This window comes from Hirundo rustica, chromosome 3, assembly GCF_015227805.2.
Source record: "Hirundo rustica isolate bHirRus1 chromosome 3, bHirRus1.pri.v3, whole genome shotgun sequence".
Lineage (NCBI taxonomy): Eukaryota > Metazoa > Chordata > Aves > Passeriformes > Hirundinidae > Hirundo > Hirundo rustica.
The window spans coordinates 21,935,621-21,952,619 of record NC_053452.1 but is presented as its reverse complement, the minus strand read 5'-3'; the positions used below and the strand labels follow the sequence as shown (position 1 = coordinate 21,952,619).

The 16,999-nt window shown below is 37.6% G+C and overlaps 1 protein-coding gene across 1 annotated transcript in view; it reads right to left on the bottom strand.

Moving 5' to 3' along the window:
- The window catches only part of USH2A (usherin), a 391,984-nt gene that overhangs the window by 135,307 nt on the left and 239,678 nt on the right, over positions 1 to 16,999 (bottom strand). The window contains exons 39-40 of the mRNA XM_040059986.2: positions 4,078 to 4,228; positions 3,766 to 3,908 (exon numbers count right to left, since the gene is read on the bottom strand). Of these exons, the coding sequence (XP_039915920.1) occupies positions 3,766 to 3,908; positions 4,078 to 4,228 (294 nt within the window). The remainder of the gene's footprint in view (positions 1 to 3,765; positions 3,909 to 4,077; positions 4,229 to 16,999) is intronic.

Sequence of the window (16,999 nt, the reverse complement as noted above, 5' to 3'; positions counted from 1 at the left end):
AGAGCTTCCAAAGGTGGTGAACTGCATTTATTTACCCTCTTGTTCTGCATTGCCTCTCTTCATTGTCTTTATCAGGAAGATTTAGGAGAATCACAGAATCATAGAATATCTTGGCTTGGAAAGGACCCATCAGGATCATCAAAGCACAACTCCTGACTCTGCACAGGATGTTCCCAGGAGTCACACCATGTGCCTGAGAGTGGTGTGCAAATACTTCCTGAACTCTTGTCAGGATTGGGCTGTGAACACTCCCCTGGGGAGTCTGTTCCTGTGTCCAACCACCCTTTGAGAGAAGAACTTTTTTCTAATACCCAACCTAAACCTCCCTTGACACAGTTTCAGGCCATTCCCTTGGGTCCTGTCACTGGTCACCACAGAGAAGAGACCAGTGCCTGCCCCTCCTCTTTACCTCATGAGGGAGTTCAATCTGTGATGAGATCTAGCGACAGACTGAGGCTTTTCATGCTGGAACCAAAGCATGCCAGAGGAGTACACCACAGCACTCCCTATGACAGGAATAATGCCTCCCTGATTTGACAAGAAGTAGCTGAGCTGACACATTGCAGGAGCTCTTTTTTTTTTTTTTTTTTTTTTTAAATTTATTTCCAGCATCTTCAATATGTAATGATCTCCAGTGACTACTGTGTGCTTTTGCCCTTACTTATTGTGAAGAAACATAACTTAATTATGTATAGAAGACATTGACTTGAAGTCACTTATGTAAGAAATAAGAAATAAAAAATAAAAAATTGGGCTGCCTGCTAGGTAACTTGCAAAATATTCTCTTCCAGCTAGGGCAAGCCAGGCACTTTTAAAAGGGCTTTAGTAAGAGCTCTCCATTCTGGAGTTGTACACTGACACACAGAACCGAAATGCAGCCACAGCAGAGAATGTGCTGATGACTAAGATATTCTGCTGTATGCAACTTTCTGGGGTGCAGACAGGTTCTGGGGTGTTCAGAAGCTAATAAAAGTAACAGGAAGTTTTTCATTAAATTAGAAATTTTGCTGCCTTAGAACTTGTCCAAGTCATGGTGGATTTTCTCAAGTACACTACAAAAAGCACCATTCTCATTGGGGAGATATCTCTCTGAACAAAAATTACACCACGTAGATTGCTATCAGATGATATAATTTGGCAAGTCCTAAATCTACACCATTGGAACCCAGCAGCTGCCATTGGGGCAGCTTCACATAACTGTAACCAATGTCTTTGCAAATCCCAGGGAGCTCAAAGGCTCCCCATAGCTAAAGGGAAAACCTAACTTGTATCTCCTTTATTATATCAAAAAGCTTCAGTTTTATTTCTGCATACAATGTATGAGACTCTGCTCTCAGTTCAGTGGTACATGCTGACCTCTTAGTTCAGTGGTCTGATTTACACTGGTCAATTTACACTGATGGCAAGACAGCTATCTGAAATTTACATTCAAGTTACTGAAAGCAAGCTTTAATTCAGAAACTTCATCAATTGTTTCTATCTGTAGATATTCTGGCAGTAAACAGTCTCATGATATACTTACCAAGATCACTTGAACAAACATCTTTTATTAATGCATGTTTAGCAGGTGTTAAAATATTCATAGTTACGTATATTATTGTTATCTGGCGTGGGCAGGTTAGACTTTAAAAAATGCATGGAATCTAGTATCACAATCATGTAAATGAAAGTATTTGAAAATTCTTTACTGCATGTTTTTCTTACTTTAAAAAATACCCCAAACCTACTAATCTGTATATTAAGACATTCTGTTGTCAGATACAACATATTTTTATGGCAGCATTTGCTAATTTTCCCCTAGTGATTCCAAATATCCTCCTATTTTACCAGATATATTTATCATAAATTAAATATAGTACACAGATATACTGTGAAATCATCAGCTTGTACTACTGGAACTCTACTGATTTTAAAAGTGGATGTGTTCATTCACATCTATTGCTGTCAAGGGTACATGCACACACACACACATATATTTTATGCCTACAGATACTTCATGCTTTGGTGAAACAAAAAAATAAGCATATTTACTGAATAAAAGTCCATAAGAACTTGTGAACACACATCTAGTTCAACAGAGTAAGAGATATGGGAAATTTCCACTATTAAACTGTACTTTAGAAAGTCAAAGTCTGATGGTTAGCAGGGCCAGGAATTAAGTGTACTTCTGCAACAAACTGTCAGTATAGGCAGTTTCATAAGAAACGTGTTGAAACCTTGACAAAAATACTGCTTAGACCCAATGACAATCATTCAGTCTTAAGCAATTGAGCTGAATATCCTTTCACAGATGGCAGCTCTCCACAATGACACCACAGAGTCCTCTGTCACCACTGAAAGCTGAATGGGTTTTTTTTAAATGACAAGGGTTGTTGGATACTGTTGCATCTCCTGCATAGGTTTTCCACTCTACTCCTAACTCCTCAAAAGAGAATTTTAAAATTGTACATCTACTACTTTGCACAAAAATAATTTTTATATCAGTAACAAGTGATGCCTTTTAAATGTACTTCTGTCCTCCTTGTATGTGAAAAGAAACACTAATTGAACTATCAGACCAGAGCCAAATAATTATTGCAATTTGAACAAAACAGTCATAGGAGACTGGTTGCATTTTGACTATGAATGCAGACAAGTTCAATAATATTGTATCCACTTTTGTAAGCAAACAACGTAATGAAATTACTGAATCTCAACAAGGATTGCTACAGGTAGATAACACAGCTCTGGTATCTAAAGACCAAGTCCAAAACTTACATTTACTTAAAGGTAGTGTGTTCATAGAAGCATTAATACCTTTGGATCTTAAATTAATTTATCAGATAAAGTTCTGTTGTGAATAATTTGCTCAGATTCAAAGAAAAAAATGCTTTACAATTGGGGGAAAAAGCATTTTCTGCTCAATGTTTTCTCAACATAGACAGCTGTCCATTTAAAGAAGCGACTAAAATCAAGCTGAGTCACCAGCACTGAATACTTCCTAAACCAATGTTAGATATCCTGATACCTTGTACAAGAAAGTTAACAGCTCAGTTTCTTTAAAAAAAAGCTGGAAGTTGTTTGTTTTCTATTAGTATTATGAGCAACAAGCTAAAATTTTGTCATACGTTTTTGCTTCCATATTGAATTAGGTGCAAAATCCTATCCTGTCAACTAACTTATCATACCTGTACACTGACAGCTGCTTGCTAATTCAAGGGACTGTTGAAAAAATTCTGGGGAGTCAGTCGGGGGAACATAGAACTATTAACAATGAAAATGATGGGATTGATAATGACAAAACCTATTTCAGACCAGTAGGTCACCATTTTGAATTAACAAAGATCACTGGGAATGAAAAGTTCTGTGGTAGCTTGAGTATTCTCAACACAGAGATAAGACAACTGTCGTATACTATTAACTTCAACTTATTTTCTCTGATATGACTGAAATCTTAATCAAGTCCCTGAATAAAAAGGAACACCGCCTATAAAGCTCCATTTACCAGTGTATCTTAAACTAACCATATGTTGCTGGAGGGATATTATATACAGAAATAAGATACCGCTTCACAAAATACATATATAAATATCCATATTTTTAAATGAATATGTAAGACAGGAGATCCTTTAGGAGTTTTTACTTCAAGTTAATACGAGGGAAGGAACTACATTACTGCTATATAACTAAGAAAGCTAGATAACTTAAAGAAATGAAGTACAATTGCAGCTGGGAAATTATTTTTATTTTCTGCTAAAGGGAGCTAAATAAAATCTGACTCCTTACTGTCCTCTGCTGTAGTCATTGAAGTCCAGTTGCTATAAGCATTGCCATAACCATTGGAGGCAACCACTCTCATCTCATACTCAGTGTAGGGCTGCAGGTCTCCAACCCTGTGCCCTAAGGAAGCAGTAGGGCTGGGAAGCAAACTGCAAAGAAAAACATCACAAGTTACTTCAGAACACATCCCAGCACACCAAGAAAGACTAAAACATTACATCTTGTAACAAGACCAGCCACCCTAAAGGTGAGCCGTGTTCAAGGGAAGGGGACTCTCTTGCTCAGCAGAGGATGGTGGTCCTATTGCACTCTGCATACTCTAAAATGTCACCAGCAGAACGCCTCCGCCGCATCTGGAGTCGATAGCTGGGCGTGCCCGGGGCATTGTTGCGAACTGGTGTAGACCAGACAACCTGAAGACTGGTCGGAGTGGCAGATGAAAGCCTTGGAGGCATCACGCCATCTGGAGCTGTTGAAAAACATGGATGAATTAGAGCAGAGAAAACCATGGAGAACATATGCCGCGTGGAAACAAAATGCTCCATATACTGGAAAAACTGTTCCTCAGGATCAACAGTAATGTTAACATGGTCCATTTAGTTTAACATTTTCACTACTGAACAATGCTGATTCTTAATTTTCTTCTTTCCAATACATGAATATCATCTTGCTAAAAGCAAACCTCCAAACACCAAAAGTAATTCAGAAGCAACATATTTTCTACCACCTGTTCAAATATTATCTACTTCTCTCTGTGCCCAGCTCTGCCACCCTGAGAAGCTAAGGAAATGCTCACATAAATGTTACCCAGCATGAGTAAAATTGATCAGACTTTTTATCATGCAGATACCTTCTCACCCTTATAAATTAATAATTTTAAAAGAAAACACATGAAATTTTAAGTTAAGAACATCTTTAGGTAAAAATCAAAATAGATTCACTGAAGTCTCCGTCTCAAGCCCACTGTTTTGTTAAGGAAATTAATTTTTATGAAGTCCAAGGAACTGCAGATCAAAATGTGTTAGTAATGATACCACCAATGACCTTTAACTGCTGCAAATTTCACTGCATGCAGTAAAAAGAACTATGACAACTTACACCTGTGAGTTTATGGCTTTGCTTTTTCTTTAAAAAGAAATCAGTCTGTTGAAGAAACTTTCTGTATTTAAACACATCTGTAACTTTTCTATATAACACATCTGTAGCCATATCTCTGTAGCTCTTTTCTAGAGTTAAAACACTGGAAAGTTACTGCCTTTTTCATTTAAACTCTTGTATAATACTTTTGCTTTTCATGGTCCAGTAGTTACCATTTGCTTTTTTCCTTTGGTATTTCCAACTGAAATTCTTTTTCATTGCTGTTATTTTCTTCTTGTCTCTAATGGAGAAAAACCAGTCTCACAGATCTCTAACTTAAAGTGTAGTTGCAAGCCTCAGGGCCTAAGTTTTAAGATGAGCAAACAGTAATTTACAGTAAGCTTTATGATTTTCATTTACCACCTGTATATGAGGTGGTTACTAAGAGGGAAGAAACAGGCTTTGTGATACACTGTCTGAGCCATTCTCTCCCTGAGACAAGTGCAAGAATGCATCAATTCTGAAAAAGAAAGACATCAGTCACGTGTAATAGTTTTTATTTATACTGATATATACATTAATAGATATGTGAACTGCCATCTGATATTTTTACTCTGATTATACTTATATTGGGGCACTTTAACATTTTTCATCTCCAGATCCCAACTATATTACAGGGAAAGGCATAAAACATGTCCCGCTCCAACCTAAGAAACTTGTTCTCTTTACATTAATTTCAAAGTCTGTCAGTTCTCATACAAAATTTTTACTAAAACCTGGTTTCTGAGGTTATCAGGAGTTATCAGGTAATTCTGATAGCTCGCCCCTAGCCCTACAGCCCTCCTGTTTTTTTCAGGACAAGATGAAGTAGAACAGAAACTCCAGCTTCCCTCATTCCCTTCTGCTCCTCTCTGTCCCTATGAAAAACACATAATTTGGGGGCTTGAGCCAGCCTGAGTGCATTTGGATATTCCCTCCTGCTGCTATCTTCATCTAGGCAATAAAGCTCCAGCAAATCCCTGAAGTAAACCTGAAAATCCTTCTGTTTCCAACTCCAGAAAATCTCTGAGACTAATGTAATTCATGGTCTGCAAATCCCATGCCAACACCTTCAAGGCCAATAAAGAGCTTGTGAGCACCTCACCTCAGACGGAAGAAGGTGGCTGTCTTAACTTAAACAGCCCCAATATCCCTCCAGCTGAGCCATCAAAATCAAACATTTGCACACCAAATGTCTCTGCACATGACATTCACTCTCACAGTAAAATGGAGACCACATTTATTCACCTTACATAACATTGCTCTGTTTAACAGCAACATAAGCAGAATTGTGCAATAATAGGTTTAAAAACTTATGGATGCTACAGTACTCAGAGAAAAAACATGAATTATTTTGGCATCCTTTATAAGACGATTCCTGAAGATAAAGGCAAACTGAGGCAGCACAAGAAAGATGGTTGCAATTAAGGTAGAAAATATTTTAGTTCAGGATTTTTCAGTGTTTTCTAAGTGGACACTGACAGAAAGAGTCAATATCCGTTCAAAGCAAGATACTACCTCATTGGAAACTAAACTATCTGAAGATTAAAATGCACCAGTTTTTAAAGTTCTACACAGAAATTCTACATTGCAAAAAAAGCTACATCTAAAAATTAATCTAATTAGACAACTTAGTAATCTGGCCAGAAAGTCAAAGTTCATGTTATTGAGGGGACAGTGTGAGGCAACTCACTGAGGAGGCAAAAGTGTTAAATTTATTTACAGTTCTGTCAGGACACATCACTTCACCTTTGTCTTTCATTTACCAATCTGTTAAATGGAGATAATAATACTTATCCTTCTTTGTAAAGCTTGCTGAGATCTACAAAGTAAAAGCTCAGATTAAGCTTTATGTATGTATAGAGGTGGTTATTATAGCGATACAGGAATGTTCATCAAAAAACAAAGATGTAGCTGTCTAAATGTCAATAACAAGTCCACAGTGTGGATGTTATTTTAATGGCGTAGGTAATCTCAGCTAAATGTTCAAATCTCTTCTACCAACAAAAGCACAGCATAGGGAAGAGTAGAAAATTTGGACAAATCTCTACTGTGAAAGTCGCCTGACCTGTAGAACAAGCCAAGCCCACTACTTTCAAACCAACATGTTTCCATATACAGCAATTGTATTTATCTGAAAGACTTCCTTTAGCCCACAGAGAATTTCCTCAACAACATACTAGTGAGTGCTCTCCAAAGGAATGGGACAGGCGGGCAGAAAGGTACAGCAAATAAATTATCAAGTCTCTGCTGAGTCATAATGAGAAAGGTGCTCTATTAAACTAATCACGATTTGCTCATTAAAACGGCAGAGCACTCTACCCCCCAAAATGGTAATTCTAATTTGCACACAAAACATCCTCTGACTATTTCGAGCATTCCTCATCACCAAGGTCTTCAGTGTAACATTTCTCCCATCTTAACCCTTTTTATCCAATCCATATCCCCAAGAGACTCTTTACTACCCAAGTAATAACTGGCAACAAGCAATAATTCTACTGTGAATTTCTCAACAGAAGAGCCATGTATCTATCAGCTTGATATATCATCTTTAAGATGCAGTGTTGCTCAAAAATCTCCCCTCGAGCTTGAATATGACCCCCAGGGGGCAAGCACTCCACTTGCAACCTACTGAATCAACATCTAGCCCAGTAAATCCTCTCTTAGCAGGGCAGAAAGTCATGCTTTGTATATCAAGAGACTACAAAGGCAGAATAAAATATTTAATCACATGTCAATTCTAATCAAATAACTAAAAAAAACCCAGTTCTACAAAACAATAAAAACTAAAGACTGTTTCAAGATGACAATGATATATTGTATTCCAAATACTCAGGTACATGCAGATGGATCAAGAACGATCTGATCCCTCTTCAGCCAGTAATGTGCTAAGCAGCCTTTGAAAAGTGTTTCAACTTTTTGCTTCAATTTCTTTATCTTAAATAACATGTGCAAGAACAGTCAGCTTTGTAAGTATTTGTTTATTTTAGGACGGCAAGCATTGTGTGAAATGATTGTGCTTAAATGTTTATTCCATGTTGAAAGCTGATTTTTTTCTGAGAGGTATTCATTATATTTATAATAAGGATTTATCTGAAATGTAAATTTTTTGAAAGTAGATGACTTTGAGCAGGACTATTAAAAGGTGAACTACATTTAGGAAAATAAATGATTATTTAATTATAAAAATGTCTCCAATATTAATCTTTCATAAGAAGAAGAAAATCCATCAGAGCTTGATTACATATCTATAAAATTGGTGCAAACTCACACTTTTAACAGTGATCGGATACACTAACACCAATGAATCCATTGTATCTCCAGATAGGCAGCTAGAAGAGTTTGGAGCTATGAATATGTGTCTTGGTTTTGAAAGACAGTTGTCTGCCAGGGAAAGCTAGAGCTTCCCTTGGAATGGAGAATGTAAACCCGCTTCCCTCCAAATTATTATAATTTTGCAATTAGGGGCTTTCAGGCAAAGATATGGGAATAGGAGTAACAGTTCTTTACTAGGAATATTAAAAAAAAACCAAAAAACCACCAAACCAAATGTAGTAGTCCAAAGAAACAAGCAAGCAAGCAAACAAAAACCCTGGGAAAACCCTGACAGAGTCAGGGAGACAACCTGACACCCTGTTGGTCAGGGTGTTGGGAGCAGTCCAAATAAATCCTCCTGGAGTAACAGACGTAGTTCTGTGGAGTAGAGATGGTCCTGTAGAAAGTCCAGTGGTGGCGAGATGGGTCCAGTCTTCCTCTGGGCATCCAGTGGAAAAACCGGATCCCTTGTGTCCTTCAGTCCCAGTTTTGATCTAGCTAGGAACAGCTGGCTCCTCCCCCACTGGGTGGAGCATCTCACAATGCGATGATGGAATGTGTCATCTCATTGGTGGGCCCTAATGGCCCATTATCAGAAGATGTCTCCCTGGAGGATGGAGGGGTGGTGAAAGAGATAAGAAACACTCCCCCACCTGGTTTTAATGGCTGGGCCATTATCAGAAAGTATCTGCCCCTCTCTCCCCTGGAGTCACAAGAGATAAGGAAAAAACATCTCCCCAACAGCTTTCAGCAGATGAAATAGAATACACATTTTTTGGTTATATAACCCAAGACAATAAGTAACTCTAAAATTTGCCATATCTGCATATATAAAATGTTTAACACTTGTATCTTATCAAAATATATTTCATACACATGGATGCAAATGATAGCCGCAGGGATTTAACTACAGGGGAGGAGGAAAATTGCTTTCCAGTGTTTGTACCAAAACAGCAAGGAAATGTTCCACTCAGACTGCCTTTAGATGCGTGTCTTGCTCTGTCATGACTACTCTTCCTCTTTTCACAAACCTCGTGTCACTATCTCATTGTAGTGCTTGTTTAGGCACTCCTGATTAAATTTCTATTTTCAGTGGGCATACTGAGATCATCTTATTATGGCACATTTTATGGTAATATGTTTGGCATGTTGACCTTTGTTTCTTCTGATTTTCTCAGGTATGCCTGTTATCTAGTGGTTTGCTCAGTCCAAATAATTCCTGTCATCACTCTCCCCATGATTCTCAACTTGGGCATGTATTTTAGTTTCACTTCAGAGAAAGACAGGCCATGATGGTGGGCCATATGTCATCAATAGAATAGCATGCTAGTTATAAACCTTCTTCTCTTGGCAAAGCAGAAGATTCTTTTTTTGTTGTTTCTTATCTTCACAGGTTCATTGAAGTTTACTCCAGTTTGGTTTTTAACTCTTTCCCCATTATTTTTCCTTCTCAGCATATACTGAATATAAATAAGAGTTGTTCTTGATTTTTTCATTTAATATATATCTGCAACCATGTTATTTCTCCCACTCTTAATGACTAGAGAATACATAGAATACTTTTTGATTTTCTTTTTAATTTTATAATTTCACTGCTGGATGTTTTCAGTTACAGAAATAGCTCCATCTACCAATACATATACCAAGGACAACACACCCTTATTCAATGCATATCCTTGCACTTTGGAACAAAAAATGTGAAAGGTTCATGGCGGCCCTCTTGCTTTCCCCTCTCCAGCTCATTTATCTTGGGAAGAAAGGAAGCTATGTTTTGGCAAAAAGCAAATTGAGATATATAAAGGAGTAGCTTAAAGCTTTTGTAAACATAGAGTAAGTCCAAACTTGTTCACACCTCATGTTACTGAAATTGTCTTTTCAGAAGTATAATATAAACACAGTACAGAAATATCTTGTTCTCTCTTTATGATCTATCCTGTTTTATACCTCTGCTCTCTGTTGCAATAGTATTTTTATTTGAAAAAAAAAAAAAAAGGATTTGTAAACCTATTCACTTTTAGCATTAATCTTTAAAGTTATTTGTATGGCACAGTATCATTCAGAAATATAAAAATAAGATGTTTGAAAAAAGTCTAAAATTTATCTGGACTGAATGTGTAAGCTCTAACTGTGGGTTTTTCTCCACTTTCACTATTTGGTATTCCTAGCCGCTGAGCATAATTTTAGTAGGGCCCTAAAAATCAACTTGGGCTTTACTCTATGACCTGCAGATCTGAAGTTTAAGACAATTGCCTTTTGAAATCCCAAAGCAGGCTTACTTATTTCTCATTGATATTGTTCCAGGAAAAACAACCAACCAACCAACCAAACCCAAACAAAACCAGAAACAATCAGACTTTCCCCTCCTTTCAATGAACTTTTCTTCACGTACAACCTCAACACCTGCAACATGAGCATGGGTCTCAAGTGAAAAAATGTGTAAGAGATGCTCCTTTCCTAAATGTTACATTTCACTGAGGTCAACACTATAAAGATATCTTACAGATTTGTCACGTCACCTTTCCATAAGAAATAACCTGCCTTCCTTCCTCATGTTAGGTGGAAGTTTGTCCATCTTACTTAGCAAGAACTTTACCAAACTCTAAAAGCTACAAAAGAATGCCAACAAGGAGTTAGCTGAGGTATTCATGATTTTAATACCTGTAGTAAGGACATTGGCTAGAATTTATAACTGCCCAATAAAACTAATTCAGACCTGTTGAAAAGGATGGCAAGCCAATAACTGCCATATGAGAAAATTAATTTTTTTAAAAATGTTGTGAAGAAAAACCACAAGGAATGGTATTACAAAATCAGGCAGAAACTGCAATTAAACAAACAGCTCTTGCTGGTTAATTGTAACTCTGGCTACTGGAAAATTAAATATCTCTGTGAAAAAGCTTTAAGAAATTATCAGATCTGCCTGCATTAACTTAGGGAGACAGATGTGGCAAGAGCATCTATCTTCATGCAATGATTTCCTGCACGAAACAGCTTTAGAGATTAAGTTCAGGAGATTTTTTGGGATTGCAGGTATTATAATAATAATAATTATTATTATTATTATTGCTACTATTATTATTGGAATTTTTTGCAGTTGGTTGTTTAGCAGTTTGGGTTTGGATTCTTTTGTTTGTTTTTAAATGAAAAAGTTGAAAGAATTTGACATCATCTTCAAAATTTACAGCCTTTTAAGTAGTATGAGGCATCAGAGAGCTATAACCAGAGGCAGGCATGGTACCTTCCACAGTGATGGAAATATCTCTGGTGGGAGTCTTTAGATTGCTGACAAGGAGACTCTTGGCTAAATTAAAATCTCTTTCTTAGTGTTGATTCCAGAATTTCAGAGGACTGCAGGGTGGTTTTTCAGCTTGTACCTTCTTTTTTGAAACTAAACACTTCTTAGATAGTCCTAGAAATCCAGAGATTCCCCAAAAGCAGGAAAAAAAAAAAAATCAAATTTTATCACTCGTGGCTGGGAAAAGCCCAGGGAAGAAAGTTTAAACCTATGTAGTTAAAAGAACAATAAGAATAGACACTTTAGAATCTTCAAGTTCGCAGAAGTTTTGTAAAGACATAGAATGTTCCCCCAGGACACACAGAAACATGTGTCCTGGGAAGCAAGTCACAAAGCAATAGCTTAAGCTTCTGCAAAAAAGTTCTCAAATCTCCATCAGACTAAACAATGCTTACCAAAAATGAGATAACTTAGAATTTTGAGGAAAGAAGAGCTGATTTCCCCATTAACTCTTTTTCAGCCTAATAATTCTCTGAAGGGGATTCTAACATCATAGAAGAGGAGAAAAATAAAAGAGAAAGGAGAAAAGGCACAGAGGTGGTGATGTTACAAGAAGCATATGCATCTTTCTGAAGCATAATCTGTTAAAAATTAATTTTTAATATTGACTCATTCTATGACTGAAGGAAAAATGTTAACACCCGATTCTCAAAACCAGAAAGAACCATTCTACTTGAACAAGTGGACATGGATTCTGCAAATGACTATTAGCTACACAGGGTTGTCAAGCATTGACAGAACAGACAGCCCAGGGAAGAAGTGGAGTCATCATCCCTGGAGGTATTTCCGCATGGATAAGTGGTGGACCTGGTCATGCTAGGTTAATGGTTGGTCTTGATACCTTAAAGATCTTTTCCAACCTAAATGATTCTATGACTCTACATCTCCATCCAATGTGACAAAAGAAACTAAGAAAATACATCAACCCCAGCAGAATGTTAAAGCAAATGGGATACTGGAAAATACGTGAATGTTCTCACTAAATAAGAAGTCTCATTAAGTAAGAAGTCTCTTCATACTGCACTCCTGCAGTATGGATGTGCTGGTGGACTGTTAAAGAACAGGCCATCCTGTTGGTAGAAAACTCCAGTGTTACCAGTTGATGCTTTGACAGAAGCCTCAGTATATATATCCCTGTATGTACAGACTGGAGAACAATGCAGGGGTGCAAATAAATTAGTTCCACAATAAGATTACCTGTAGTTATTTTTAATCCATAAATTTCTCTGTGGTACATAATGGATGGTGTGAAATACTACCATTTCTGATGGAAAGCAAGCTTTCCATCCAGAGAGTGCCCATAAATAGAAAATGGATCTGACAAGATGACAGATTAGCTGGTGTTAGGGAGCCACTATGCACAATGGGTGGTGCAGTCCTGTTATATCTTGAATATCCTACAGGTACCTGTGAGATCCAAGTTACTGGACTACCTTTTGGCCACAAAACAACTGCAGCCAGAACAGCCTTCCTACTTCTCAAATTCTTTCCTTACTTACAGAAAGAGGAGAAAAAGAGATTCCCTACAGTTTCTGCTCCTAGTAGCCAAGGCAACACAGAGCTGGCTTTTGTTCACCACTATTTAATTCTTTATAATATATATGGTAATCACAAAAAGACTTTGACTCATCAACATGAGTCAAAACCTCTAACTTTACAGACTGGGAGCCTGATCTTTGCTTGCAAAGAATGTTGTTCAACTTAAGACAGTAGAAGTCATACCAGTAGAATACAGAGCATATAATTCTTCAAAAATTGATTTCTTAAGGTTCCATCAAGTGTCTTGTAAAATTTTGCTTATTGGAAGTCTGTTTCAGTAGCAACCACATTCTCACAAATGGAAGTTTAAAAAAACCCAACTAACCAAAAAAAACCCCTGACAATATCCCCCCGCCAACAATATATGACTTTGCTCCAATCTTCACGCTATTAAAAAGCATATTAACTTTTCCTGTTCACCAGAGCTGGACAAGGCTGAAAAGAAAAATATCAAAGAAACAATATCTATTAAGTAGGAATTTGTTTGTGTGTCATCTTAACCTGCTTCTCAATTCACTTTATGGCATTCTATAGTTTTCTTCTGCAAAGTATAATATATGTCATATTCAGACAAAATACCAAAAATTACTGTATATTTTATTAAAAGCCTATTTTTATTCTCTCTCACTCTTTTTAACAAAAGTCTCATTTAGTTGTTGTTCCCTTAGGTATGAGGTACACAGTTCATAATTCATTTGATATAAAATGTCAGTTTAGATTTCTGCACTTCTTTGATAAATGAGAAAAAACATGTACATTTCAATTTCCTTCTACGAGGTTTCACTAACAAAAGCCCCCCTCCCATTGTGCTGCTCAAAGACCTTTGCGTTAAATTAAACATCAAGATTTGGAAACTGTAGGGAATGATATTTCCAAGACATACAGTACAAATACATGAGACTAGGAAAAAAGGTAATGATTTTTCCTACCAGTAAAGTGATGTCTCCCAAAGAGCATCTTTGATCCTTGAATTAGTTCTCAGTTATAATTTAATATATCAAAACTGTCAGCAGCTTTCCTTACATTTAAACATAAAATGATATAGTCAGCTCCACAAAAAGCAAAATACATTCAGGGGCTTTCTCCCCCTCACTCCCAACATGTGCTTGTGACTCCAAAGTCCATCAATATTAATGAAGAAAATCTGTGTACATCAAAGGAGACAGCAAAGAATTAATTTAATTGTATCTGTCACCAGCACTAGTATGGAGTGTTTTTTCCTATATAACCAAATCCTGCCATTGATCAACGACTAAAACTCTCAGGGGTGTAATCTGCACAACGGATTAGAGAAAAATCAAAAATTTAGTTCTGAAATAAAACTTATATAATTAGGAAAACTAACAACAAAACACTGTGTATTATTCTCTTATGTAACACAAGAGGCCAAGGCTGACAAATCTGAACCACCACATTTACAGAGTAAACAAGAATTCTTATCACTCCTTCAAATGCCAACTGCAATGCTATGGCTGTCACTTCATGTTACAGTCCAGCCAACAGCTGCAGTATCAATAAATTAAGCTGTATTAGAAACTAGCAATAGCTCATGCTGAGCATCAGCACTGATGAACAATATGCAATATACAACAGAGCCATGAAGGCCCAGAACTCAGCACCTTCTCCTCTTGCCCTCTGTTGCTGCTGTGCACACACCCTCACACCAGCCTGGGAAGTGTCATCATCCCCACATTACAACAGCATCTACTCTCTTTTTCCCCAATAAATGAGACTTCCCCCTATACCCAAGAGCAGAGTTTCAACAGGATAGATGGACAGTATTCTGCATTCCTTAATTAAGAATCCAGAAATTAGTACACTGCCCAGCAAGTAGGAGACAAGATGAATGATCCAGATCTCCTTTTTTTCAGCCAGTGTTCTAACAGAGAAAAGCTATGAAAAAATATGAAAGGTAACACCTCCATTGCACCTAACTGTGGCAAAAATCCTTGACTGTTTTTAACCCATCAAAGTTCCCCACTAAAGAGAGCATTTCAATTAACAGAAATATGATCTAGGTGTTACATACTGAAGCAAAATATTTAATATTTAGGGTGAATAAAGAGCAATTCAGGCAAGACTATTCCCACACTGAAATAATCTGTTCAAAATATAGAGCTGACTTCTGTGATGAATCGGGTAAAAGGATTACAACCTCTTATAGCCAAGCTAACCACATAGGAATGTTCATACAGCATTAAGTAGCTACACATCAGTTAATGCCCTGTGCTAGACACTTTTAACAAATAAACCATTTGTATGAATTATCTCTGGGCTTCAGTTCAATAGATAATACTGAAAAACAGATAAATTCATTGGAATTGGTGGTAGTGTGTCAATACACAACAATGAATGATCTGCTCACAAATATTTTTACTGTGAAGACCTTGACTACTGTTGTCTTGTTCAAAATCAGGTAGCCTAATTGATTAAAAGTCATTGTAACACCATCATGCTTTATTCAAACCCAAAACAGGCTGAATGTGTTCTGCCCTCTGTGCCACAAGACATTTCAGAGCATTTACCCCAAAATACATGCACTGTTCATCGCAGGTTGAAGTAAACTAAATACCTTGGCAATACTTAATCTCTAAAACACAGATTTTCTTCAATCTTTTGACAAAAAGTAAGGGGGCAGAGGAAACTTCCTCTCCTTTGTTCATTTTTCAAACATAGGGATTGTGGCGGTGCGGGAACTGTTTTATTAGGTTTTTATAAGAAGTTTTATGTTATAGTTCATTTCACTGTATCCCCAGTTCTGTAACCCTTTTGTGTTTTCTGTATAATAAGGTGTTTTGTGTCAGTCCTCCCACCCCTCACCTGACTTGGAACATCCCCTCTGCCCTGCCGTTGCCCCACCCCACTCTGGGGCAGCCTGTCTATCACTTCGGGACCCCTTCCCAAGATTGCAAAATCATACGGAGAGGGCTTCAGGTGATAGGTCCCCCGGGGATAATTCTGTTCCTCTGGAGGTGGTTGGTCCGGGGCTTGGGGGTGGGCACACCTTGTTACCCCCTGAATCCCCTGATTTGTTGTCTTGTTGTAAACGCCCCCCCCCCCCCGAACCCCTCCCCCGCTTATAAGGTGGAGGAGGGAGATTCAAATCCTCTCTGCTCTTGGTCTCTGGCCTCTCTGGCCTGTGGTTTGGACCAGCTGCGGACTTCCCGCAGCTGGCCTGAATAAACATCTTTTAACCTGCTAAGCTGAGAGCCATCCTTTGCTGCTGCCGCTGCTGTCACGACACTACTTAGTCCAACTGCTGCTGAGAAGTCGAGCCAGCAGGTAAAGATAACCTGCGTGCCTATCCGAACTGGGAACATCTTGTAGCTGTGCAAAACTGAGCTAGCTGGAGGCCAGCATCCACCTGGTGAGGGGACAGACACAGCAACAAGAGGGATAAATCCTCAATACCAAAAATTTACAGCTGATTAATTCAGATTATAACCATCAGTTGAGAATTTTGGACAGCAGTGTCAATTTCTTATGAATAACCCTCTCAAATAGGTTACTTAGTATGTAAGGAGCACTCACAGCTTCACTGTAAAGAAAAATAGAGAAAATGAAAGTATTTTCTCTTTATATAATGCCATCTCTTCAGTTTTTCTTTTCTTTATATATGTATTATTAGAAATTTTTAGATAACATAAACTCGGTCAACCTGAATGCATGCTTTTCTCTGTACACACTGGCTGCATTAAACTATGGTGACACGTTTCACGGAGAAGCAATTCCCCAGCCTAAGCTGAGAGACAAGAAAAAAGGCTGACAAACTTTGTGACATGTATATTATACTTTTCAGCATGAGGAGGAATATAAAATTTTCTTTTACCTTCTGTTGCTGACACATGCCTCTGTCTCTGTCTGTAAAATGGGAATAGCAACCCTCAGTCACCTGAGAAGCCTACTGGAAATCTGAATTAGCAGATACATTTGTAAAAATCATAAAATTAAATAGGTCAGTATACAAACAGTAAG